The sequence below is a fragment of the Strongylocentrotus purpuratus genome, unplaced genomic scaffold, assembly GCF_000002235.5.
Source record: "Strongylocentrotus purpuratus isolate Spur 01 unplaced genomic scaffold, Spur_5.0 spur5_scaffold_16, whole genome shotgun sequence".
NCBI lineage: Eukaryota > Metazoa > Echinodermata > Echinoidea > Camarodonta > Strongylocentrotidae > Strongylocentrotus > Strongylocentrotus purpuratus.
The window spans coordinates 25,048,680-25,074,449 of record NW_022145601.1 but is presented as its reverse complement, the minus strand read 5'-3'; the positions used below and the strand labels follow the sequence as shown (position 1 = coordinate 25,074,449).

Genomic DNA, 25,770 nt, shown 5'->3' with positions numbered 1-25,770 from the left:
ACTGGGAGTTATATTTGAAATACCAATGATAGTTTTGCAATCAATTATAGTCTATGTATAACTAATAGTTTACGTATAATAGTACTCTTTTTGAAAAAAGATTAAAATCTGTTGTGAACAGTGAAGCTTCCATCGTATTGATAACTTTAAGTTAATCAGCCAGATCTCCACCTACATTGTATTGTCGTAAATGTATTTTACCCTTGTGCACAGTTAAGATATATTTGAATAGAGACATTTTATCTATTATCACCGCACTAATATCCATCACAAAAGATATATACCATTTCAATCGTAAAGGCAATTCTATTTTCCCTTTGTACGCAAATGAAGAGATATATGAAGAAATATTTGAAGAAATATTTGAACCATACTCTTAGAGGATGATGAAGTTATTTAATAACTGTTTGGTGTTTATTAGGTGTGCAGTAATAAAATGGTAAAAATTACAGAATCTGTGTATCAATTGCTTTAATTTGCGTAGTTGTCTGTTATTTATGTGCATTTAACATGTATGCATTGTTCCAGCGGTCATGGGAAAACCAGGGAAGTCATGGAAAAAATATGTTCCTCTGGAAAGTCATGGAAAATGAAGAAAAAAATCTTCAAAGTCATGGAAAGTCATCAAAGTTAGTTGCAGGTGTGGGACTGTGGGCCATGTGTGGCTATGGCAGCCTTCCAATCTGAACTGACAATGGGCGTGGCATTTGTATGCTACTTGGATGCCGACAAGCTGATACTTAAATGCTCGCTTGTAAGTATCCGCTTGCATGGTGATGTAGATATATAGTAGGCTTGCGGTTGCACCATGTGAGAGAGAGAGAGGGAGGATTGAGGAGTGCTGATACTTATTTGGTCATGGAAAGTCATGGAATTTGGTCCTAAAATTCCTGTGGGAACCTTGTTTATGGTATATGGAGCAGTGGACAACAAGAAGAGAAAAAGGTGACACAGAGAGAGAAGAGGGTAGACAGAGAGAGAGAGAGAGAGAGAGAGAAGGGGAGAAAGAAAGAGAAAAGGGGGAGAAAGAGAGAGAGAGAGAGAAGGTGGAGGAAGAAGAGAGATAGAGAGCACCTCGTGTCGGACATAATTATCTTAATAAATATTAATTGACATTTATCACAGCATCGATTGTCTATCTTATATGATAGAACAAGGGGCTAGAAGATCTCGCCCTCAAGACTCCCTGAATCACCCTGAATATTTTCACCGATGACGATAAAGAATGCCAACAACCATCAATTTGCTGACAGAAATTGCGGTGTACCCCTCCCCCTCACTCCCCGCCCCCTCCCGTCATCCATCCGAGCCCCTGTGTGACCCCTTCTTGGTGACGCATAAGCTCCCTAACACTGAGCCGGGTATGAATCATAGTGCTAAGTAGCATGCGACTCGAGCGTAATTCCTTCTAAATACCGCCTCGTTATCACCGCACATATGTAACATTCTCAATTTCAGAATAACATGAGGATAGGTTGCAAATTGCCGTTGGGAATTACTCCTATCGGCTTATATTTTCCACACAAACATGCTCTAAAGATAACCCCATGCATGCTTCAGTGATGGCACTGCACTAGGCCCTACCTACAAGTATAGTCCTTAGCTGGCACAGATGTCTCTGGTTGGCCTACCTTACGAGTCGGACCCGCCCTAAACAATCCAATCAAGCCCACAATTTGGTCAAAGTGGTAACATGCAGTTTGCAATCAAAATAAACCAACTGTAATGCATTTGATAAGCATCAGAAGTTTGAACTGTTGATGTATCTATCTATACGCTCTCCGTTTACGTTGTTTTCTCCTATATTTTCTCCCTCTCCCTCACTTTCGTTCTCTTTTTTTTTTTTTTTTTTTTTACTTTCCTCTTTCCTTTTCTTTCTCTGTATTTTCTTTCCAATTTCTTCGTCCCTCCATTTCTCTTTTTCGTCTTCTCACTTTAACATTCCCCCAGTATCTTTCCTACAACCATTTCCTTTATTTGCTCTTTTCATTCTATACACGTGTAAAAAAAAGACACCCCTACTATTCTCCTCTGTCACTCTTAATAATTTCCCTGTATTATGCTTCAAAGATATATCTCCAATTTCTTTCCAATTACATATTTTTCACTATTTATGTCTCGTGTTTTTTACATCTGTCTTAAGATTGTCAGGCCCCCTCTCTCTCTTTCTCCTTTAGTATCCCTTCCCTTCTTCCCTCCCTCCTTTCCCCAAATATCTCTCTCACCCGCTCTCTCTCTCTCTCTCTCTCTCTCTCTTTCTCTTCCCCCTTCTCTCTCTCTCTCTCTCTCTCTCTCTCTCTCTTCCTCTCTTTATCTCACACGCACTCTTTCTCTATTCTTTGTATATCTCTCTGACTCTCTCTACTCCTGACTTCCTCTCCGTTTCTGTATTTTTTCCTGTAACCAAGCTCAACTCTTCAAGTCCTCCACAGCTTGCTCACGTGAGGGTGATATGTACTAACTTCTAATTACCAATTTCCCAGATAATAGCTATGATGGGTGCAGTTGTTGACCAATTCTTAAAGTACCCTGTCTCTCTCAGCCTTGCTTCTGTGATAAAACAGGGCTGAGGCCTGCTCTTAATTAAGAACATTTTATTTTTAAAGATCACGTATCGCTCTATATACTGCCCTACTTGAAGTAAGTCAGAGACACAGATGGAAGAACTTGCAATATGCAGTGTAACAACAGTAATTATAGGCTTATGGAAAAGTGTATTTTTGTAATTGTTCGAATGCCCAGTCTATTTTTATGCTTATGCGTCTTTGAAAATAAAAGGAAAAAACAGATGTAAATAATATATATACAACTTTCCATCCAATCCTTTGCCAAAGTCCATTTTAGTTTTGCTTTGCGAAATTGAAGTCTTTCCTCTATCAATCTAACTGCGTTGATTCGTGTCTGGAATAAACAGTAAGATATCATATGGATTATTTGGCACTCTCCAAACTTCAGATTCAACCCGATGTATTATCATTGGGGGGGGGGGGTATGTAATGACATGGGGATTGATTTACTCTTTCATGAATCTGTAAGTTCTTCTAATCGTAAGTGCTAAATCTCCTTTAATGAGGCAATGATAGAGTCGATGATGTGAATTTTTCATACTTTATACATTTTTTGACTGACTTATTGACTGGTAAAATGACACATATAGGGTTCAAAGCTGCCTTGATCACTGATTATGTCCATATTGCCTTGTCATGGATCTGTATACTATAAAGAATTACGTGGCGATGAATCTGACATATTAGCAGCTCCCGAAGTTGCAAGCCTTCAGTAATATCCGTGGCATTAAAATACATAGATTTTGCTCTGATCTATACATGGCGATCCCTTAACGATGCATAGCCGTAAAAGTAATTCAAACTAATGTTGATTATTCAGACATCCGAAAAGTTAGCTGGCGTATCCAGGGCTCCGTCTTAAAAAGAGTTGCGATTGATCCAAATCAGTCGCAAGTCCTCCAATCAATCGCAAGTTTTCAATCTCCTATCTCTTATAGTCGCAATTAATATAAATCGCAAATAAGTTGCGATTAATATCAACTCTTTATAAGACGGGGCCCAGATATTGATAAATAGTAGGAGGGGGGGGGGGGGGGGGGGGTCCTCCAGAAGAGGAGGCCGAACGTACATGGACAGTAAACATTCAAACACCACAACATGAAACATAGCCTAGCTTGAATTTGTAATGGCTCACCATGCATTTCTCTTAAAAGTTTAATGATTAGCGCACGTCCTCTCAAGTTTAAGAAGGGTCAATGCTTCCCGTGCTAACTTTTTATAATGATACTTCCCCGATCAAAGGTGTGAAGTCATATATAGATGATATCCTTTGCAAGCCAAGCCTTTGTCCCTCGTCCAATCTATTACGTATTCCCTCGTTCCCTATACGTCATTTTAGCTTACGTCACTAATGAATTGTCGTCAATTAATGTACAATAACATCATGATCTGTCCCAGCTGCTACAACGCCAATAACAACAGGAACAATAACAAAAAACGTCAACAACAAAAGCAGCAGCAGCAACATCAACAACAACATTATACTTATAACATATTACATTTATTTAAACAAATAAAAATAAAATAAAAAAAACATTATACTTATCAAAAATACAAATTCAAGAAAGCCTTGAGTTAAAAATCCAATAACACATTTGTCAGAGTACCGCGTTAAATGATTATCTTTCATAAAATAAATTGTAAATTTACTTTTCTTGATTGTAGGCCTGAATACTGGACAAAGTTTGCCTTTTCTTGTGAAATATGAGAGCAGCATTAAAAAGATTGCATATGATTTCATTATTCTCTCCCGCGACCTACGTGCAATACGAGAAAATCGAAAAAGAAGCTTTAGTGTGTCTTTCAATCCCACACGATATTTTATTCTTGCCTTTTTTAGTCATACCAAAAGAAACTCAGGAAAACTCAGTTTCACTGTTGACATTGCGTTTGACCCCGTCTTCCTTGCCAGGCCAAATAAGTTCACTTTACAGGCTAAATCCAATTCCAGTCCCAAAAGCACACCTTTCAACAGTCTAATACAATCTTGTCTGAAATCATATGAATTATTTCCAGAAAAGAATTACTACATGGATTGAATTCATTTGACGTTTAAAAGAAGGATTTGTTAGATTTGTACAGTCATGACATAGATGATAGCGTATTATTTCACCGCAGAAGAAATTGAATTTATGATGTTATCAAATCCCAACCATCATGACCTTGTTATTAATGGATAATACAGAATTTGTTAGTTATGTCATATGTTAAAATACAACTCTTTCAGATTCTTTGTTCTCATAATTTGTTTTGATATGTGCGTTTAAGGGTATTCCTAAATAAAAACCTTCGGTGTCTGGGAAAGGGGGTGATGTGGTGATAACATATTGTAGACAGCAATATAGCAAGAACAGAAATAAAGAAAAAACTAAACACGAAAACAGTATATTCTACTTAACAGGAGATGTTAATTATTTTTAATACTACCATTTGCTATTTTTCATAGATAACAAAGAAAAGAAAGAGAGTCGAATTTTAGCGTTCTAAAAAGTACATATTTGACTCGAAACTTGTCAATATTATTTACAAAAGCATTTCAGTTAATTTGTGTAGTACATAAACCCTTTGATTTTTACACCAACCTAAATCTTAACGGAAGGCTATACAAGACACATCGTCATGAGACACGGGCATGCGCAGTAAAGGTGACACACAGGAGGGGCCGAGTATTCTGTCATTAAAAAGCTTTTAATTACCATCCTGCTTAGGATTATTCTGCATATCCTGAGTCCTATTGCTCTCTGTCTCCAATCGTCGCTTCTCTTCTTACGTAGTCTTGCATTTTACAGACTATTTTCTATAACAAGAAAGTGCATCAGACCACCCCCTTGGCTTTCTATGCCTTAGTGAAGTTATTATTACTATCTTGCATTTTATTGTATTTTGAACTTAAATTTTGTCTATGAAATTATTAAAAAAGATGGGTGGTTATGGAAAAAGGGGGTGCAAATGCTCTCATCGGTTAAATTATTCATTAGTTTTTTTTTCTGTAATCAGGAAAGTAGAAAGCACACGGTTGCCCATTAAGTTGGAATCATTGTATTTTTTAAAACTTCAGTCTTTGTAATTGTGACAATATGGTTTATATCTATACTTACATAGATCTAAAGTTTATATCTGCTCAAATTTTTATAGATCACTCTAAAGAGCCATGACAATTTATTTATAACGTTCTGATAATATATCAAGTTTAAACCATATTATCACTATGAACTTCATGAAAATATATATATATATATGATAATATATCTTTGTTTTGACTCTTTGAGCTGTCGGTCTCTTGGGCTGCCGATCTACTAGGATGACCGGTATTCAGCCTCATACAGGTTGATTTTCAAATTTCCGATGAGAGAAGACAAAGACTTTAGGATATGTTAAGAAAGAGGAGAGAAAGAGGGGAAGAGGGAGGGGAGAGAGAGAGAGAGAGAGAGAGAGAGAGAGAAAGAGAGAGAGAGAGAGAGAAAAGAGAGAGAGAGAAAAAAAAGAGAAAGAGAGAGAGAGAGAGAGAGAGAGAGAGGGGAAGATGGAGAGATAGATAGACAGATAGAGAAAGAGAGAGATGCATTCATTTCAATCGGTAGGATGCATACAAATAATGAAGTTTTAGATGAGCAACATGTTTCCCCCCATCATTATTGTAAATCTGTATTCCGGAAATGAACACTCGTCACACCCAATAGTACATGCCCGCCCACACACCAAGAACTATCTGGTCACTAGAACTAGACATTGCAACATATTTTGTCATCATTATTTAGGCGCGATGAGGGGGGGGGGGGGGGGAAGAGGGGTAACTTCATATGCTTACATCAATCATAAACTGTCCTACGATAAAGAATACAAATTAAATCAAATCAAATCAAATTAAAATCATTAAATCCGCTTTCACAATTTTGGATTATTTTAAATATACAGTGTGTCCCAGAAAAAACGAAACCGAGAATTATCGATGTTTTATCATAACTTAATCATAATTATAATTAATAAATGACACATATTTGTAAAGCTTAAATCCTCTTCTTTTATTTGATGCAACTCATATGATGCATATTTCATGCATGAGCGATTAAAATAAATTTGAAGAGAGGGAAGCAAAAAGTTATTTGGCGGACGGTATCTGAATTTCAAAGAGAAAATCACATTTCTACAAAGTCCAGTTTCTGCCCTTTCATAATTATGACCCCTCAATAAGGAAAAATATACAAGGAATAACAAAGTTCTGTTTGTTTAGAGTAAGGCTTGCATTTCCATAATTTTATTAAACGAATTCTTTTTTCACTGGCTGCTTGTTGCCGTAGCAAAAAACAAAATTGACAAAAGACTTAAAGGGCCACTCTAACCAAAATGGGCTAAAAATGGAGAAAAAAAGACATCATCAGTAATTCTGGAATCTAGCTTTAAAAATGACGACTCAGAACGCCAAGAAAAAACACATTTTCGGAGCTGTATTGCGCAATAGTATATGACGTCACTGCAGGAGCCTCTCCGGTGAAAAGGAGGGTGATTTAGGCATTAAAATATCTTTAAAAAGGCAAACTATGATATTAATTGAGGATAAAAAAGACATTAAGTTTATGCGAAAAATAATATGCACTTGATAATCCCAGTACGTTTCTGGCAATTTCGTCATTCCTAATTATGAATTACAATCAGAATGTAAGGTCCTTACAGATCGGACATTCCCGCAATGACGTCAAATGTGTCATCAAGCCACGTGACCGTATTACCTTTTTTTCGAGGGGCGTAGCCCAGCAAGCGTGAGATATGTGAAAAGTGGATGGTTATTATCATTTTTTAGTCAATTTAGAGATGTTCTGAAAAATCAGAGGCTGGAATATTAATAAGTAGAGGTGTATTCATGTTTTAAAAGGCTATGTTAGTTGGGTTAGAGCGGTCCTTTAACTCCGTGTCGTTGATGATCAGCCAAGAAGAAAAACTTCATGCATGGCTGATTGTAAACGAAACAGATTTAATTTTTTTGTCAATTCTGCTTCTTGCTACGGCAGGCAGCCAGTAAAAACGAATTCTTTTAATAAACTTATGGAAATGCAAGCCTTACTTTAAACAAAAAGAAATTTGTGACAACTAATGTAGATAATGATTAAAAAAGGGATTATAGCTAGTCTGTAAAAATGTTCCGACAACCAGAAACAGTTAAGCCGTTCAAAAACATCAAACAAATCTACCCCCCCCCAAAAAAAAAAAAAAAAAAAAAACAAAACTTCAGGTTATAAGAGACCTCTAAATTTTAATATTGTGTGATAAGTGTAAAGGTTTTCTAATATCTACAATTTCTTTAATAAAGATCAATTATCTTTCGAGGACTAAAATGGAGGTGTCATGACATTTTAGCGATGCCCCTCCATATATCTTGTCTTAGATGGTTCCATAACTTTGGTCTGTATTTCGCGACTATTCTTTACCCCCTTCAAGCTCTGCTTTGCTAGTTCCTGTTTATACCATATTTCTTCTATCCATTACCCGGGAGACCATTTATTCTCACCTCTACATTCGGCTGTTGTGAACGAGGCACCGACTCGATCTGTGCGAGACAAGGCTAGACCTATTAAAGAGGATCCGCTCTTTTTTCTTTTACCAGAAGTTGAAAAGTTTTCGCTTGAAGCGCACGCGACGAAAACTCTGCCGGTAGCTGCAGAGCAACGCTCATTCTGGTGGAAAGAGTACCTTTGGACAAAGCAAGAAGAGCGGAGTTCCACAGCTCTTTGGGAGTACTTTTTTGATTCCCACAATATTTGGGAGAATTTATTTTTACGGTCTCTAGTTTGACAAAATGCAGTTCGGAGTACCACTTTTGGTCCTCTGTTTGGCCCTTGGCTCAACAGAGGCAACGATTTCACTGAAACTCGTCTCCAGACTTTATCTACCTTTTGACAAGTTGCCAGTCGGAGGTGGGGCAGGTGGGGCAGGTGGGGCAGGTGGTGCCGGAGGAGGCGGTGGAGGGGGTGGTGGAGCTGGAGGTCGAGGAGGTGGTGGAAGAGGACAGACCGGCGGCATGTATGCCCTGAACAATGGCGTCGCTTTCAAATCAGCTTATGACATGGACAAACAATTGGCATACGTGGGAGGTAAGAATAAAAACCTTTTTTTCTTGATGCGGTGTGTATTTTAAACGAATAATGTATTTTGTTTCAAGCCGTTTGGTTTGACGTTTGTTTTACCCTGACTGGTGAGAAAGTATGCGTATGCTTGTAAATTAAAAAAAAACGGTGGACCGATGGCTTTAAATCTCCTCCGAGAGACTTGTATGAGGATTAATGCCTTACCAAATTGCACTAGCACGTCGAATTTGTTACGCACCCGGGACCTCCCGGTTTCGAGATCACTGCTATACCACTAAGCCATCACACCTTATGTCGCTCGCAATTTTATTCACCAGAAATTACTTCAATATCTAATCTTTTTTTGTGTGGTTATGACCTTTACTTATAGCTAAAGTTTAAAGTGAATTCGCCTCACTGCGATATTTTGGAAATACAGATTACATTATCTTGGAGTAATGAGGATTCTACCTAAGAATTCTTGAGAGGTAGTTGACAAATCTGCCCCAAAAAGAAGAAGAATATCTACCGGCCTAACAAAATACAAACAAAATGTACACACACACACACACACACAAAAAAAAAAAAACTAACTAACAAACCAAACAGCCTTCCTGGGACCGGAGAGATACTTTGTTAATAGACTAAGAACTGATTAATGTGCGAAAAAAAAAATTTGTGTCAAAATAGAAAGAAAAGGAAACATTTTTGAGACCTTTTTCAGACCGCCCGGTCACTCATTCCTAGACTATTTAGGAAATGGTTCTCATTTCCCTTTCTCCTTGATGTTTATACTCGAATTTAGTAATGCAGACAATAAGGGGAAAGGCGGGGTTGAACTTATAGGTGAGATCAATTTGACCACGAACCTTTGTGTTTGTAATCCCATAATCACATGGACATTTAAAGAAAGTTGAGATGAATTATCATCGGATATATTTTGTTCATTTTTAGGTATCTTTGATCATTAACTTCCATTTTTTGAAGCTCTCACCTAATAATCCAATATCTTCTCTATTTTAAGAATTTGAATCGGTATAAGCTAGCTTTGATAATTTTCTCCGTTTGAATGTATTGAAGCTGATCAGTCCACAATCAGCCTTTATATAAAAAGAACCTCAGTTAGCTTATTATTTTGAAATTATCCTTCTCTATAATTATGCTAAATATCACTTAAGCTATTAAAACAAGTTTTACACATTTTCGGACAGAATAAATATGTATCTTTCAATTTCAGCCGATGAAATCGATTTAGCTCAGATTGTGAACAGAAATATTTTAATAACTCTGTTGTGAAATAGCCTAGTCACCTAAAAGGCATGACAAAGCAGGTTGATTTATTTCAGTTCACGGGGAGTGAGGGGAGGGAGAGGGGGTCTGCCAACAAGTTCTAGAATGTTGTAGAATGATGTAAGTCATTTCCTGTCTTTCTTAAGATAGACCTGATGAGAATGATTCATTCGTTCTTGTTTGTCGGCGTTGTCAAGTAGGTGAACAAAAGATAAAACGGTAAAGACTATACCCATAGTTCTGACAACTGATTTAATTTGAAAATAAAACAGTTCCAGTAGCGTTTTTCGTTGTTGTAATGGATTACAAATAATAGTAAGAATCTGTTGTAATGCACCTAGGACTTCTAGCAATACTGGATTTAAAAAAATCAGCATGAGAATAATATGTATAATAAAAAATCAACAATATCACTTTTAACTAAATAGTAATTTTATTTTGCACCTAAGCCCCAAAATATCCTATTTCGGATATGACAAAATGCATGGCCACTTATCACACCCAAGCTTCAACCAATAATTTTTGTTTTAACGTTCTCAGTTATTTTTATCACTCATGCTTTTACTTTTTATATATTTTCACTGTTTTTACTTTTACATTATTTTACCTTCCAATACGCATTTTTTATGAGTCAATAGCAGAGGGTTTTTACCAAAAATGTTGCCCCGATGTAAAAATATCTCTAGCCCCATGCATCGGGTTATATACAATAGGAGGTGATCACTTTGGAATTTGGATGGCCGGATAAATAATAAGTAACGGATATGCGTCAGCGAAGATAAATCGATGGATATCATTTTGATATAATGATTGGAAAACAGACCCAGGATAAACATATTATTGTAATAAAGTTATTAATTCTATTTGCATGGTAGGGGGCGAATCGGGGGTGTCCTATTCTAGCAGCCATATGCGTACATGCACATTTTCGACCCCCTTCCTCTCTTGCCCGAATATCAAATTTTCAGTTTATAGATTTTGGGTGCGAGCGAGTACACAAAGACAATTGTTATTATGTTATATATATATATGCTATTTCGTTATCAAAATACACATGATACGATAAAAAGTGCCATAGATATCCGGGCACTTTGATGCCTAATATAAAGTGACTGTGCAATAAAGTTGGTATATTCAAAATTCAGCGGGGTGAGGGGGGGGGGGGCGTAGATCCGCTGCCTCTTTATTTTCAAAATACAAATTCACTTGACTCTTCGAAAGGGTGCAGCCAGACAGAGATAATTAGCTTAATTAATTATATCTTAGTGATACTTCAAACACTGCAATAGTTTTCGTGAAATTTTGTTCTAAATATAAACGAAGTTGATATGAATAGGATATGATGAAATCATCTTTATTCTACATACAATTTGCAACGCAATCTGTAATCCAGTCTTCTTATCATCATTCATTAAGAGATCTGCTGCAGTCGTAGAGATTAAGTATGTAATTCTATTCCTTCCGCACGTCAGCGTATTTTATTGCAAAAATATAGCGATGTTAAGAATATATCGAATGAATTCCAATATAGAACCCTAGATAAGCAATCTACTGGATACTCATAAGTAGCCTAAAGCCTTAAGAATTGCTTCATGTTTTCAGTAACGGATTAAAATGTTCGTAATCAAATATTATCTTCATAACACTTACATTTAAAACTTAACGAAAACTTCATGACGGGAAGCAAGGAACGTGATGATGTCGCATTCCTACAAAATCCAAAGAGATTTTTTATTTTAAGCCAACGAAGACAATAAATTTCATAATTAGAACATCGTGTTCTTCTTCTATGCACCTTGCAATGTAATTCCAATTTGTCCAGTGGTAATACCTATATCAAGCCTATAATTAGATAATTCATATAAGGTATTAAATAGAAAGTAAAGGTTTAGAAATGATTAATTATGATTGCATTCCATAATTTTCACGAACTGATGTGTAACTACGTGCATTTTTTGTGAAGAATAGGGCGTGTACCATTAATCATCGTCGCGAGGTTTTAGAAAACGTCAACTAAAATGGCCGCCATGTCCATGGGTTCAACGGCAAGTCATTAAGCTCTTGTCTTTGTTTGTGGATTAACAGGCATTAATAATTACTTACTTCCCATCACGTCTTATCCACTCATCTATTTTTATGAAAACATCTTCATGACGCATCCAAGAATAAGACCACGTGACCAGCATTTAGCAGGAAACACGTCTTAGAAAGCCAAGGGATGGTGACACATTTAGTAGTCCAACGAACACATGTACATAACTTTATACCACTAACGTTATATTAAAGTCCGATCCCACTTTTCTGATAAAGGTATCTTACCTATATTTATAAACCTACATGGTTATACAGGCTAAAGTTAACATTTTCGATATGTTATGTAAGTGAACAATGAAAGAAAGTGACATCTGCATTCTAATCTATTTCAAACTCTAAGAAAATAATAGTGGCAAATTAGGTCTAAGAAATCATTGTATCTCTGTGTTCAGGATAGTTTGCATCTTTAATATCTTAATTATTATTTATTGTGATGTAATTTAGTTTGAAATTTAGATTCTTATAACAAAACTACAATCGTGAGGATTAGATTGAGAACAATTTAGAAATAGACCCCATGCAGTTGCAATTATTATCATAACAATTATTATTACTTTTATTATTATTCATTTTTATCTTTGTAGAACCTTTGATCAAAAGAATATGCAATGAGAGCAAAATGAGACCATTTATGACCATATAAAGCAATGACATACAATCTAACAATCACAAATATGTATTTTTCTTTTCTTTTCAGGCGGACAATTTGTTCAGATTGTCGACTTTTCCGACGTCGTTCAACCCAAGGTAGTGAAACAGATCGCTACAGAGGGCCCAGTTGCAGACATCGCAGAATGTGGCGATTTGGTTGCGTTCACTCAGCCAGGGAAGCCTCACTTCACTGATGTAGGATCACTGAAGATCTATGAGAAATACAACCCAGCCACCATGATGATGAAAGAACTATGCTCTGTCGAAGGTAGAAAACAGAATTATGATACATTTATTGATATTTCATTCGTGTGTTCATTATCTCACTTGTCTATTGGATATAGGTGACTTGGAGTACTATCAATGCTTTAGCAACGCAATGGATTCGAACCCCGTAGCCTGTCATCCACGATCCGAATAGAATAGAATAGAAAAGAACAAAATAGAATAGAATATAATTAATTATCTTCTCTTTATTGTAAACTGATGTGATGTTCTGTACAGAATATATTTGAATAGAATATAATAGAATATAACAAAATGTAATAGAATGGAGAAGAATAGAACAAAAAAGGATATAATAGAATAGAATATAACAAAATAGAATAGAATAGAATGGAACAGAATAGAAAAGAGTAGAGTAGATTTAATTTCCGATTGTTTCTTTCAAAAAGAAAGAATTGCAAAGATGCCACTTTCTCTCGTAACACACGAAACGATAATCTTTAACTTGAACCTTGCTGAATTTGCATGTCATTTTGGTTTTTCTTATGCACGATTCAACTATTCTTGGATCTTTCTCAAGTAATTTTCATGGCACCGTTGAGACATAGAAAGAAGAGTCACATGGTTTTGAGTGGAGTCACATGGGTGATGATGTCATTGGGGAATGATCTTGTGGGTTAACGTATAATAACTGACATCCGACCGAAGGTATATCTCTTAACCCATGGGAACAATCCCCGTTGTATAATGACAGAATGTGTATAGATAGACCGTCAAGAAGAGAGAGAAAGAGAAAAAGAGAGAAAGAGAGAAAGAGAGAAAGAGAGAAAGATATGTCTTTATCAGCTCGAGATTGCCAAATAGCCCGCTATTTCTGATTTGGGAAATAAGCCCGAAGTTACAAATCGCGTCCTCATCAGACCTCGAGAAATTAGCTCGAGATATTCTGCTCAGCGTTCGCGCATAGTGCGAATCTTCGGGCTGGTGAGGACGCACCGGACAAATAGCGGGATATTTTGCAAACTAGCCCAAGATATCTTGGGATGAATATCTCGACCAAATATCCCGCTAATTGCAACTGCGGGCTGATGAAGACGCAAATTAGCTGGATAATTTGCGATCGGGATAGTTAAAATAGTGGGTTATTTGACAATCTCGAGCTGATGAAAACAGGCCTGAGAGAGAGAGAGAGAGAGAGAGGGGGGGGGGGTGGGGTAGAAAAAGATAGAGTGAGACAAAATGAGAACGAAAGAAAGACAAAGAGAGAGAGAGAGAGAGAGAGAGAGTGAGGAAGAGAGACATTTGTTCTTTTTTACTTATCTATTATATCTTTTTGTTTGTGTATAAATATAAATCATTTAATGACGATAACACATTGTTTTCATTCTTTTTAAATATCCAGTTGGTTCTCAGCCTATCGCCGTCCGCTTCGCCCAAGGTTGCAGCCTCATCATCGTCGCCAACGAAGGCGTGATGGGAGAGAACAACTATACTAAGAAATACGTCAACCCTGAAGGCACCATCACTACAGTTAGGCTAGCAGGTAAGTCCTATTTGCACAATTGGCCTCATTTGCTGACTTAGTACTGCGTCAGAGACTTTCATGGTTTTTTGACGGGCCGTTGGACATCATGACGTCTAACAAAAAGTGATACAAAATGAACAATAAAACTGCTTTGAATTATTGGCGCATGCAATTATCGCACTAGGGTTCATTTGGCGCAAGATATAACGTAACGGGGCTTGCGTCTGTTGCACCGCGAGGCATCATTTTTATCACTCCCAATAATGCAGATACCTCATACGCCAGTACTTCATCACAACGTTGTTCATTTCACTATTATATGTTTACGATGTCATACTTCCATTGCGCGTCTTTTTTGGCGCGTCAAAGATGCACCAGTCACTGACGCAATCTTACGTCAAATGACGCGTCCAGCTTTTTTTGGCGGGCCTGTTCCACAATGTCAACTGAGGTGATCTCTCAAACGACTGCCGACGGCTGTAATGGTCAGAGAAAAACATGTATGCTGAAAGACCGGACGCGACAGGATCACCCGACGACGATGCTTGCGACAAGCTACAATTACTTCCACCTAGTAAGCTCCAGGCCACGGCAAGCTAACACCATGCGACTCAGTCGTTGAGACATATGACGTCCAGTTTACAAGCAACGACAACAAACAGTTACATCAACGACAATGCAAACTGTAGTTGACCTGTAGGTCAAAACAAAACATGTCAAGCTTTTTATGTAAACAATAAACAACTGCAGACGACTAAGAAAAAGTAATTTAATTTTCAAAGCATTTTAAAACATTTGTATCACTAAACTTTCCGATTTTGACATTAATAATATACATCTAGGGTCACCAAAATAATGACTAATCAGTTATTAAATATATATTTTTGTCTTCATTCTCATCATAGGTTCAGTTTCTAATGGTCCCAGTCAGCAGATCGTGAACACCACGTTTGGTGCTGGTGGTCCAATGATGACCACACCGATGGCTGGTTTCCCTCGTGGTACAACGTGGAGCCCTAATGCAGGAGCAGGTGGTCAAGGTGGTCAAGGCCAATACCCAGGACAAGGCGGTCAGGGCGGTCAGGGCGGCCAAGGCGGTCAAGGCCAATACCCAGGACAAGGCGGTCAGGGCGGACAGGGCGGACAGGGCGGCCAAGGCGGTCAAGGTGGCTACCCCGGACAAGGCGGACAGGGTGGACCAGGTTATTACCCCGGTCAGGGCGGTCAAGGCGGACAAGGCGGACAAGGCGGTACGTGTGATTATTATATGTTTTTTAATATGGTTTCTGGTTCAAAGCACAGCAACAACATTAATTATCCTTTATACGACATTTATCGGCAGTTGCCAATCCTTACTCAGGGGATGAATATGGAACTATAAGTATCCTGACTGAAGTCCCTTCTGTTTTTCATTTAAGACTATATTTATAACACGGTCACTCTCTATTTATCTCTCCTCTTTAATCATATTTGTAATCACGCTTTTCATTCTTCATTGCGCTATCTCTGGGTATGGCAGTTCATCAAACGTTTGATAATTTTTGTTGTTGAAAGTCTACTCATTTCATACATATTAATAAAAAGATAATAAAGTAGTTTTAATGATACATATATTTTCAATACCTTTACTGATTGTTCTGTTTACATTATCGGGTTGAAATACATTTTCAGTTTTATTTGGTAGCTATATAAGGGATTAAATCTCTTTGATATCTGATAATACTACAACTTTCGCCTCGATATTTTTTCGTATGATTATAAATATAATTTCAAAATGGCAAATTTCCATCTTTGTTACAGTCTTTATTAAATCAAATAATGTCACCGTCTAAACATTATTTATTAATATATTGCTCGCTTGGTTATGTTACTAAACATTTGAAAAGAAAACAATGTATGGAAATGAGATAAAAGGATGAAATAATCACTCAGCATGTTTTTTTCTTTTCCAGGATGGGGCCAGGGAGGAGGACAAGGCGGCCAAGGTGGTGGAAACAACCCTCAGTATCCCATGATTCCGACTACACCTTTACCCGGTACAATCTGCAATGGAACATCTACTATGAGCTACGTTGTCAGTCAGATCAACTTCCACAAATTCAACGCACCAGCCGAGTAAGTCAGTTGAAGCAGGCCTCATCATCACCATCACCATCCTCATCTTCATCATCATCATCATCATCATCATCACTATCATCACTATCACCATAATCATCATCATCATCATCATCATCATCACCATCATCATCATCACCATCTTCTTATTTTGTACGAGGCCGCAAGAAAAACGGAAGATAAAATATGACAAACATAAAGCAAATTTAACACAATAATAAGCAATTCCAAAAGTATTTGATATAGCACACTTTTCTTGAGCTACATAGTTCTGCACAGATCGTTCTAATGTTTGAGCCTCTTAAACAAAGATAGCTTATAACATGATCCATGTTTCCGTGGAAATAAGTTGATGGTTTTTATTTTACTGAATGTAAAGTGATGCTGATTTGGTAGATACCTTCCCCTTTCTTCAAACTAAAGTTACTATATATTTAAAGGCAGGATATTCTAACTGACACTACTTTACTGCTATATGCCGATGTGTCGACAGCCAGGTCACACAATGCATCATCAAATGATCACGCGCGCATGATGATGATTGGGGTACTGGTTACAGGAACCGGAAATCGCACCATATAAGCCATCGCAGAAAGATGGCGCATTTGGTAACACATAATAATGATAATAATAATATATTACATTTACAAAGCGCTTAATTCAATGCATCTAAGCGCTGACATACATAACATCAGTGGTGACGATGTCTGTAAAATACCCTGTCTTTAACATATTTATACTCTTTTTGATAACAGGGTCCAGCGATTGAAAGCACTCCACGTTCGTCAGCCTTACACAGGTCAGTTGGGTGACCCTGGTCCACACACATTCTCACGAGGACTTGAACCTCGACACATCACATTGGATGGCCAGGAACAGATCGCTTATATCAGCTTACAGGTATGAATAAACAGACCTTCAGGGGCTCGTGGCTAGAATACTTTGAAGGAACTCGAATGATATTGAAAATGAAGGGTCATGACAAATATTTTAGACGACGACCAAAAAGGAAATCAAAAGAAAAAAATAAAGGAAAAAGAAAAAAGAAAGTCAAAAGAAAAAGAAGAAGAAGAAGAAGAAGAAAAAGAAAAGAAAAAGAAAAAGAAGGCAGGGAAGAAAGGATCCTTGAAACGGAAATTTGCGACATTATTTCGAATGTTGATACGCAGGGACGGATTCAGGAGGGGGCGGGGGCATTCAGCCGTACTTGAAAATTAAATTATTTTATCAACAGCATTTCCTGTCATTAATTCTCTACAATCCTTGTTATTTTTAGGAAAATAATGCCATCGCAGTCGTCGATTTGAATAACAACACCGTGATTGATATTCTCCCGATGGGTGTGAAGAATTGGAAGGGACTCAAGATCGATGCAAGCAGTGCGGATAGAGGTGAAGAAAGGATTTCTACCACTCCAAATCGGAGGGTACCATTATAGGGGTATCTGGATGGGGTGTGGTTCTTGACTGTGAGAAAGATATAAAAACCTGACGCATACTGTTTTACTTGGCAAGATATAAAGGTCCATTAATATGTATCTTGGGCAGCACTGCCCAGTACAGTCTTTGTATGAAGCCCAGGGAGATCTAGGATGGTACGACACATGCTTCTGCAACAGTTGCTTACACCAACGGAAGTCATAACTTCAACCCCGGTCAGACCCACCACTGTACTTAACCATGCCCTAACCCTAACCCTAAACCTGAACCTAAACTCAACCTAAAATATTATGGCAATCTTAACCCTAACCCTACGCTTTGAAGAAAATAAAGCAAATAGCAAATGTCGAAGGAGCAGATGTCAGGTCGCCGTTCAGATGCTACAATTCCAAACTTTCCAATTGTTTTGATTGAGCGAGCGAAACTAGTGACGAAAGAATTTTTGTCATCATAACAATTTAATTTAATAATTGACTTCTTTTTTAATGAAATAAACTGAACATAAGATATAGAAAATTACAAATAGGTCACCCCACAACCCCAATGTGAGAAGAAGTTTGCCCGAACATCGGTGATTTTAAAATTCCCAGGACAGACTCGTAGGCCTAAGTCTGTTACCTTTTTAGTAACCTTTTAAATTGTATAACTATTTTATTTAGGGTTCTTTTTTTAATGAAACATTTTTTTCTGCTCGTTTCTCTCGGCTGCAGGCATTATGTTCCAGACATACGACCAGCTAAACAGCTTTCCCATGCCAGATGCAATCGAAACATACTACGACGCTATGGGTGATCTTTACGTGGTAACGGCAAATGAGGGCGCTAAACCTATGATGGCTACGTGTTCCCTCGAAGTTTGCCCTGGCGGACCAGGAGAGTTCGAAGAAGTCGAGATTGGTGAAGAATTCATCGTAGAAGGTGAGGACTCTTCAAAGTTTACTTCGAAGTTAACTTCTTATTCAAAGATTACTGCTAAATAATTATTATCGTATGAATATCCTGTTCAGTTTCAGTTCAAGGAATAATAATGATAAGAATAGTCTAAAGGTATTTTAAAGAAACATTACTACTTATGATGTGTTACATCACTTTTATTTGCTCTTATTTACTTATAAAACAGGACTAATTAAAATTAAAAAATAAGGATATGAAGGAGTCTAAGGTAAAATCGTACTAGAAGCTTGTTTGTAGGCCCCACAGGGTAATAAAATATTGAAAGTCTAACAGAATCTTTGGAACGAACAAGTGTCAGTTGAAAAAGAGTAAGTAGATAAGCCGCATTTAAGTGTGCATTGGGTGTAAATAACTAATCAGTATATAACATCGAAGAGGACATCAATACTAATCAATAAAGTATGGAAAATGCAAAGAAAAGCATGAAATATCAATATGACGTTAATAATCGTTTGTTCGTATAATCGACGAGATATGTTAACTGAATATACTAAAAACGACCTTAGAGGGTCTAATAAAACATAGACACCATGCATTAAATCGTATTTGTTTTCTTCTTATTTTTTCCTCCTAGAGCTACTTCCCCAACCCGTGATAGACAGTCCCCTGGGACAAGCAATGGCTGAAGAGACACAGTTAGGTGAGTTTGTATTGAAGTCTGAAATTCAAAACATGTGTATTGGCCGCATTTTTTTTATATGCCATACAGGTAAAATCTATCTTAACAACACACCCTGGCCTCATTAACTACTCAATACACAATAATCCAAGCGTTCATGCGCTACCATATATTCAATGCAAACACATTGCTGAGGATAAAGTGTCAAACAATCTCATCACAAAAGTTGAGATAACTTAAGAATGTCTGCGAGCCATTTATGAGGGCGGTTTTGTACCATACATTTAAAAAAAAGTAAGAAATATATGTAAATAAATTGTGCCGGTAGTTCATAATCATTTCTAAACAAACAAAAATCTCGCCCTATCAAATGGGGAATTCTAAATATCTATTGGCCCAAACTTTGATGAGTAAGTCTTTTTCTTCTATTTCCATTCGATAACTTTAAGACCTGATGTTGCACTTTGAATTAAGCTTTGCTTCACATATCTTTATATTACCCTTTATATTTAGTTTGAATATTAATGTAAATCGCTCATTACTCTGGATCCGTAAATGAATTATCTATTTCACACTCCTAACAGGCTCTTCTCTCTTCAGTATGGTCGACGGTATCAATCCTGCTGAGCCAGAATTTTTCAACGAAGTATTCATGTTCGGTGGGCGTGGTATCTCAGCCTATAAGGTTGACCCTATAACTATGAACATGACCTTGGCTTGGGACAGCGGTGATGTCATCGAGAAGGAGATCGCAAAGTTCTTCCCCAAGATCTTCAACGGAGCCGCATTCTCTCGTCCTCCCCAGCGAGTTAAACCGTTCATGACTAAGGACTCGCGATCGAGTGGAAGGGTACGTACGACGATCGCACGATAGTCTCATACCTTAGTCACACTGCCATAACTGATCCCTCTTTCGATGGTCTGGTATCGGTCTCATCGCTGTGACTGGGGTATGATGCCTATAAGTCTGTTGTTTGGCTGCGTAACAAATTTTAATTCCAAATTTCAGATTAATATCCTATAGTATTCCATGATCTTTTATAACATAACATTAATATGAAGTATGCTAACATTACAATTGGTAGAATGACACATTGTATAAAACGGGCATAAAACATTTAAGCAAGGAACCCTGTTATGACCAAAATAATAGACCATAAACATTACGTTTCCAATATAGCAGGACACAATTTGTAGTGAAAATACGAAATTTCAAATTACAATCAAGTATTTTTTGCACATATCAACATTTTGGCAGTCACAGAAACACACAAGACATCACAGAGAGGCCAAACGAAATTAGGCTAACTGGTCCAAAAATATTTAAAATATAACACAATATGTGTATATAAAAAGAGAAATATTAATTACACAATTTCACGATAGTAGTGTAGTAAGTCAAAACGAGCATAACCTTCAAGCAATGTAACGGACTTCAATGGTTGGACTCCGTGGAAGAACAGAGCCATTAGGTTAATGGCTCTGAAATGGACTATCCAATCGTCTTATCATTCTATTATTGTTATATAAGTCTTCGACTTTGTTATATTGTTTTATTGTTTTTTATGATGATTCTCGGCCGAGAAAAACACACAAACGATATGATCTCTGCGATCACCGGCGATTTCTTATTCCACCCATTTTGTCCAAAAAGTTGCGTAGAAATAAGAATATACATGACAGTCAACATATATTGAGTAATTTTGTTTTGTTTTGTATCTCGTAGGGGCCTGAGTGTGAGTCTCTAGCTGTTGGTGATGTCCAGGGCAGAAAACTTATCTTCGTTGGTATTGATGGAGTAAGTGCTCTCGCCATCTTCTCCGTTGCCCCTGGCAACAGCACACCTGTTTACGAATCCCTCTTCAAGGACGGACATATTGATGCCAGCTATAACGCCCTCTACAAAAACCGAAAAACCGGCGACCTTTCCCCAGAATCTCTTTCGTGAGTTCAAATTGTTTGTTCATGGGTATTCAATTTTGTAACTTAAAACATTTACACAAAAAAAGAGATTTAATCTTTAGACTGCTAATAAGAGAATGTATACTGCAGGTTGAAAATATTTGAAAAAATAATCAGAGAGGTATCAGAATATTTCTCTTGTTCTCACAATCCCCTGCCCGTTTGTCAAAGTGTATACCTTACAGAGTACTTCATTTGTTGTTGATTCGTTTAGGATTCGAGCTAATTAGATTGAGCATTTACACTTATCCTAGTTTTCTGACAAAGTTTGCAAAAGTATTTGTATGAGGGCAGATGTAAAAACTGTAACAAAATTTGGAACGAATAAGGTTACTAATATAACAGAAGTTATCCTTTTTTAATAGGGGAGGGGATAAGGATGTAGCTGTTTAGCGCCACCTATGTCAAACAGTTTTTTGAACGATTGTTATGTGTCGATGGTGTTCAGAATGTATTATATAAATATGTATCAATATTAAAGTAGAAAGGTGGTACAGTCTCTGTATGTTAAGAATTCTGAATTACTTTCTTAAAGGATATGACTGCGAATACAATTTTGATACAGTATCGTAGTTCAAAAATGATAATAATAATTTTCATCATCAACAACAGGAATTTTGATTTGTTATGCTCACAAGACAAGTGTGCGCTCGTAACTATGGACATGTACATCGATAACAGACCAAAAAAAGACCTACAGATTACGGTATTACACCGCATATTATTTTTGCTATCCTTCAAATGAATCAACTACTCATAAAAGCAACGAGGGATGAACGTTCCGCATTTAGAGACAGTTTTGGCAACTACTATGACCATGTTCTTGACCTGAGCTACAGTTTTAGTCCCGTAAAAAGAGGCTCTCACTCAGAAAGGTCACGGAGAGGATAATACAATTAGGGCGTCGCCTATGATCTCATGCTAACCCGTCATGGTTAATAGACGGTCGCTATGGTGATCAAAATAATGACAAAACGGTCTCTAGGCTAGGTCTGGGTTCTCATTACAAAAACTCTCTGTGTTTTGCTTCTTTGACTATTGTGTTGTCGAATGACTTCATAGCTAGTTTAAACAACTGATTTCCGATAAACTTTGCACTTTTCCCGTCTGGATACCACTTAATGTATCACTATAGAATTCGACATTGCGGATAGGCGAATCCTTGCACTAATGGAGAACTGTGCTCGGAGAAACATTTCTCTTTCTTTGTAAAAACTGAAATGGTTAACATCATATAAAAACGTTTAATAAAAAATCACTCTTGGCCTTAGTACGTATCGTGTACTAAATAAGGATCACAATAGAATTCGACATTGTGGATAGGCGAATCCTTGCACTAATGGAGAACTCTGCTCGGAGAAACATTTGTCTGCCTTTGTAAAAACTTAAGTGGTTAACATATTCTAAAACGTTTAATAGAAAATCACTATTGGCCTTAGTATGTGTCGTAAGATATATAAGGATAAAGCGACTTCTGCCTATGATGAATCATCATCTCATTTAGAAATTATATCCATTACTCTATATAAGGTCATTCTCTGTCGTTGTCGGTGCATCCCATCAATACGATTCCACAAATTATGCGGCAAGGATGGGATGGGGGACGCTTGCTTAATACTATACGCAATTACTACTGATTTTTTATGAACTCTTTCTGCTCATATTAATAGTCTAAAGTATTTTGAAGGGTGCTTTGTGCCTTTTGTTATTTTATAGAACGCGTCTTAGATGTCATCAAAAAATGTCTTTGTTTTTTCTTCAAAAATTTACTTTAGATTCATCCCTCCAGAAAAGAGTCAAACTAACAAGCCTCTCCTCCTTGTGACCGGTCGAGTGAGTGGTACAGTCTCTATGTATGAGGTGATCGATGTTCCTTACTGGATGTTACTCAAGACACTTGGTAAGTATAACACCGCCCCGTATGTTCGGACAGCTCGATATATTTATATGTTGACACCCTTATGTCCTGGCACCCCAGGACCTACCGCATTCTTCTCTAAAACACTTTTGCCCCACCTGCGTCTTCTCCAAAACACCTTTGCCCACCTGCTTCTGGTCCAAATCACAATTTGTTCCGATTATTCAGTAAACTGAAAATATATCATTCGTCATGTACATTATAAATTATACTTGTATACACTTTTAAAAATGATTCCTCGACTCTCTCTGAGTATTATTTTGATGTAAATCTCTCATTTTTGGGTGCTTACTACATCTAATTGTGGATATTATGGTAATTGTGATCATTGATTTTGTCATGGTCTCGTGAAGTTGATGGATCAGATGCATCCAACAAAAAGCAACTGAAGAAGCAAGTAATCAAACAGAATGAATACATGGGTTATGAAAAGTGTTTTAAACATTCACAAAATCTTTCTTTGTATTCAGACAAATGAAATGCACCTACATCCTGTATCAAAATGAAAGAAAGTCAAGGTCATTTTGACCTCCTTGAAATTAATCGTGTGCATATAAATTCAGATTTGACATGTAGAAATAAATCTTTATTCTATAATTATGCTCTTCCGTAGGAACCAACATAGAAGGAAGTAGTGCCATATCTGTGACGTCATCAGCGTTCAGCATCTTCTTCGCATTTTTGTCTGGGATGTTCGCAATCTTCATGAAAATGTAATTTTATTCATAATATAATTTCTAATGCAGCTCTTTTGAAAACGTTCTTGTTTCATTTGGTGGTAGACTTCAGTCTAATGAATAACGAGATTACGCAAGATTCCCCCTTTTCGATTTGTTTGTATATGGATGTAATCTAACCTGATCAATTTGATTTCTTGATATCAAATTTAATATTGGTTAGCAAGGAAGGTTGAAATAACGTTTAAAAAATATATTTGAGTCATCCATTTTTATTTAATCTGCAACAAAAAAAAAAAAAGAAACATAGAGCTTAAATAAACAAAAACCTGAATTGCATCATATGATTCTCTTTTAAGATGAAAATGTAATTCTTATATAGCCGATCCCTTTGGCAGTATATATTTTTCTTCAATCATATACGCAGACACCCTTTAGAATTCTTTATTTTCAAGCGATCTTCTTTAGGAAATTTAGTATTTTCTTTATTTCGGTGAAGATTTTTGATGTTACTATGTAAGGTCATTGTAATATATTGATATAACACACAACTATTGTAACCAAGTGTTTTTTAAATCACATTCTTATTTATGTCTTATGTGGAAAGGTGCAATAGTATTTTTGTTCTCATATACATCATGAAAATTGTATAAATAGTGGTTACAATGTTAGGTGTTAAATATAAATTTGCTATTCCGGATTTTCTTTACCTTCATATATTCAGAAAATACGATTGGTAAACTGAAATGTTGAACGATATGGAAAAGTGTCGGATATGTTGATATGTTAGTTTATTTTGATACAGTCGTATCAACAAAATGATGTACCTTACATTTAAGAAAGCCAATATTTACTAGTCGTATTGTTTGAAATTTATTATAAAGTGCAATATTTTGTAAATTTTGGATCAACAAAAATAATAAATTGCATAATAACAACATGAACTTAATGTCTAATAGATTGGCTTCATATATTGCGTATGAGTTCTTAAAAGGAGGAACGGGAGGGGAGAGAAACAGTTCTGAAAATTCATTTTATTCGTGCTTAATATTTCGAATAGATTAACTTACACTTGCTCATGCACGATTATGTTGGTAAATACGGCTAGGTCAAATGTTTTAACTAGGTGAAGAGATACTGTCTGTACATAAGTTTGAATGTAAAAATACTTGACCGACTTGTGAAAGCAGTTACATTCTTGTTTTAATATTTATCATCCTCAATCAACCCTTTTGTCAACACGTTATAAACAGGAGTTTTGTCGAATCCCTTTCCTAATTGAGAGACATATACGGATTACGCACTGGAATACAATAACATTAGCGACTTAAATACCGATATTCTAGTCAATTTGTTTATTCCAATGACTGTTAGGCAAATCCAAATACATAGAATTTAGTTATTAAAAACTCACAATTTGAAGAAAAAACCCAAAACAAAATCATGACTGTTAAGATATTGATGGGGTTTCAAAAGAATTGCAAGAAATATGACTTGTTAAACATAATGATGGGATTATGCTGGAATCGGTATTATGTAAAGAAATATACATGGCTCGAAATAAGATTTGAAAAATATACATCACTATACAAATGAACTCATCTGGCTGATTTAAAATGTAGGTCTTACTGAAATAATGTAATTCCATCTGATTGCCATTCAAAGTTTAGAAGTAA

General features: G+C 36.6%; 1 protein-coding gene across 2 annotated transcripts; it reads left to right on the top strand.

Moving 5' to 3' along the window:
- Positions 1 to 8,078: 8,078 nt before the first annotated feature.
- msp130 (mesenchyme-specific cell surface glycoprotein) lies at positions 8,079 to 24,384 on the top strand. Of its 2 annotated transcripts, none has more exons than XM_011677654.2 (13): positions 8,079 to 8,653; positions 12,708 to 12,929; positions 14,289 to 14,429; positions 15,317 to 15,652; positions 16,364 to 16,526; positions 17,282 to 17,426; positions 17,803 to 17,917; positions 18,676 to 18,882; positions 19,493 to 19,558; positions 20,122 to 20,387; positions 21,264 to 21,481; positions 23,275 to 23,399; positions 24,031 to 24,339. In XM_011677654.2, exons 1-13 carry the CDS (start codon positions 8,359 to 8,361, stop codon positions 24,132 to 24,134), a joined length of 2,403 nt encoding a protein of 800 aa, XP_011675956.2. In that variant the 5' UTR covers positions 8,079 to 8,358; the 3' UTR covers positions 24,135 to 24,339.
- Positions 24,385 to 25,770: the final 1,386 nt, after the last annotated feature.

Excerpts from the sequence above, each read along its gene's own strand:
- msp130 (XM_011677654.2), top strand. The coding sequence starts at position 8,359 with ATGCAGTTCGGAGTACCACTTTTGGTCCTCTGTTTGGCCCTTGGCTCA. Across the intron at positions 15,653-16,363 it reads CGGTCAAGGCGGACAAGGCG|GATGGGGCCAGGGAGGAGGA; the intron begins GACAAGGCGGTA and ends TTTCTTTTCCAG. Across the intron at positions 19,559-20,121 it reads GGCTGAAGAGACACAGTTAG|GCTCTTCTCTCTTCAGTATG; the intron begins GTGAGTTTGTAT and ends CACTCCTAACAG.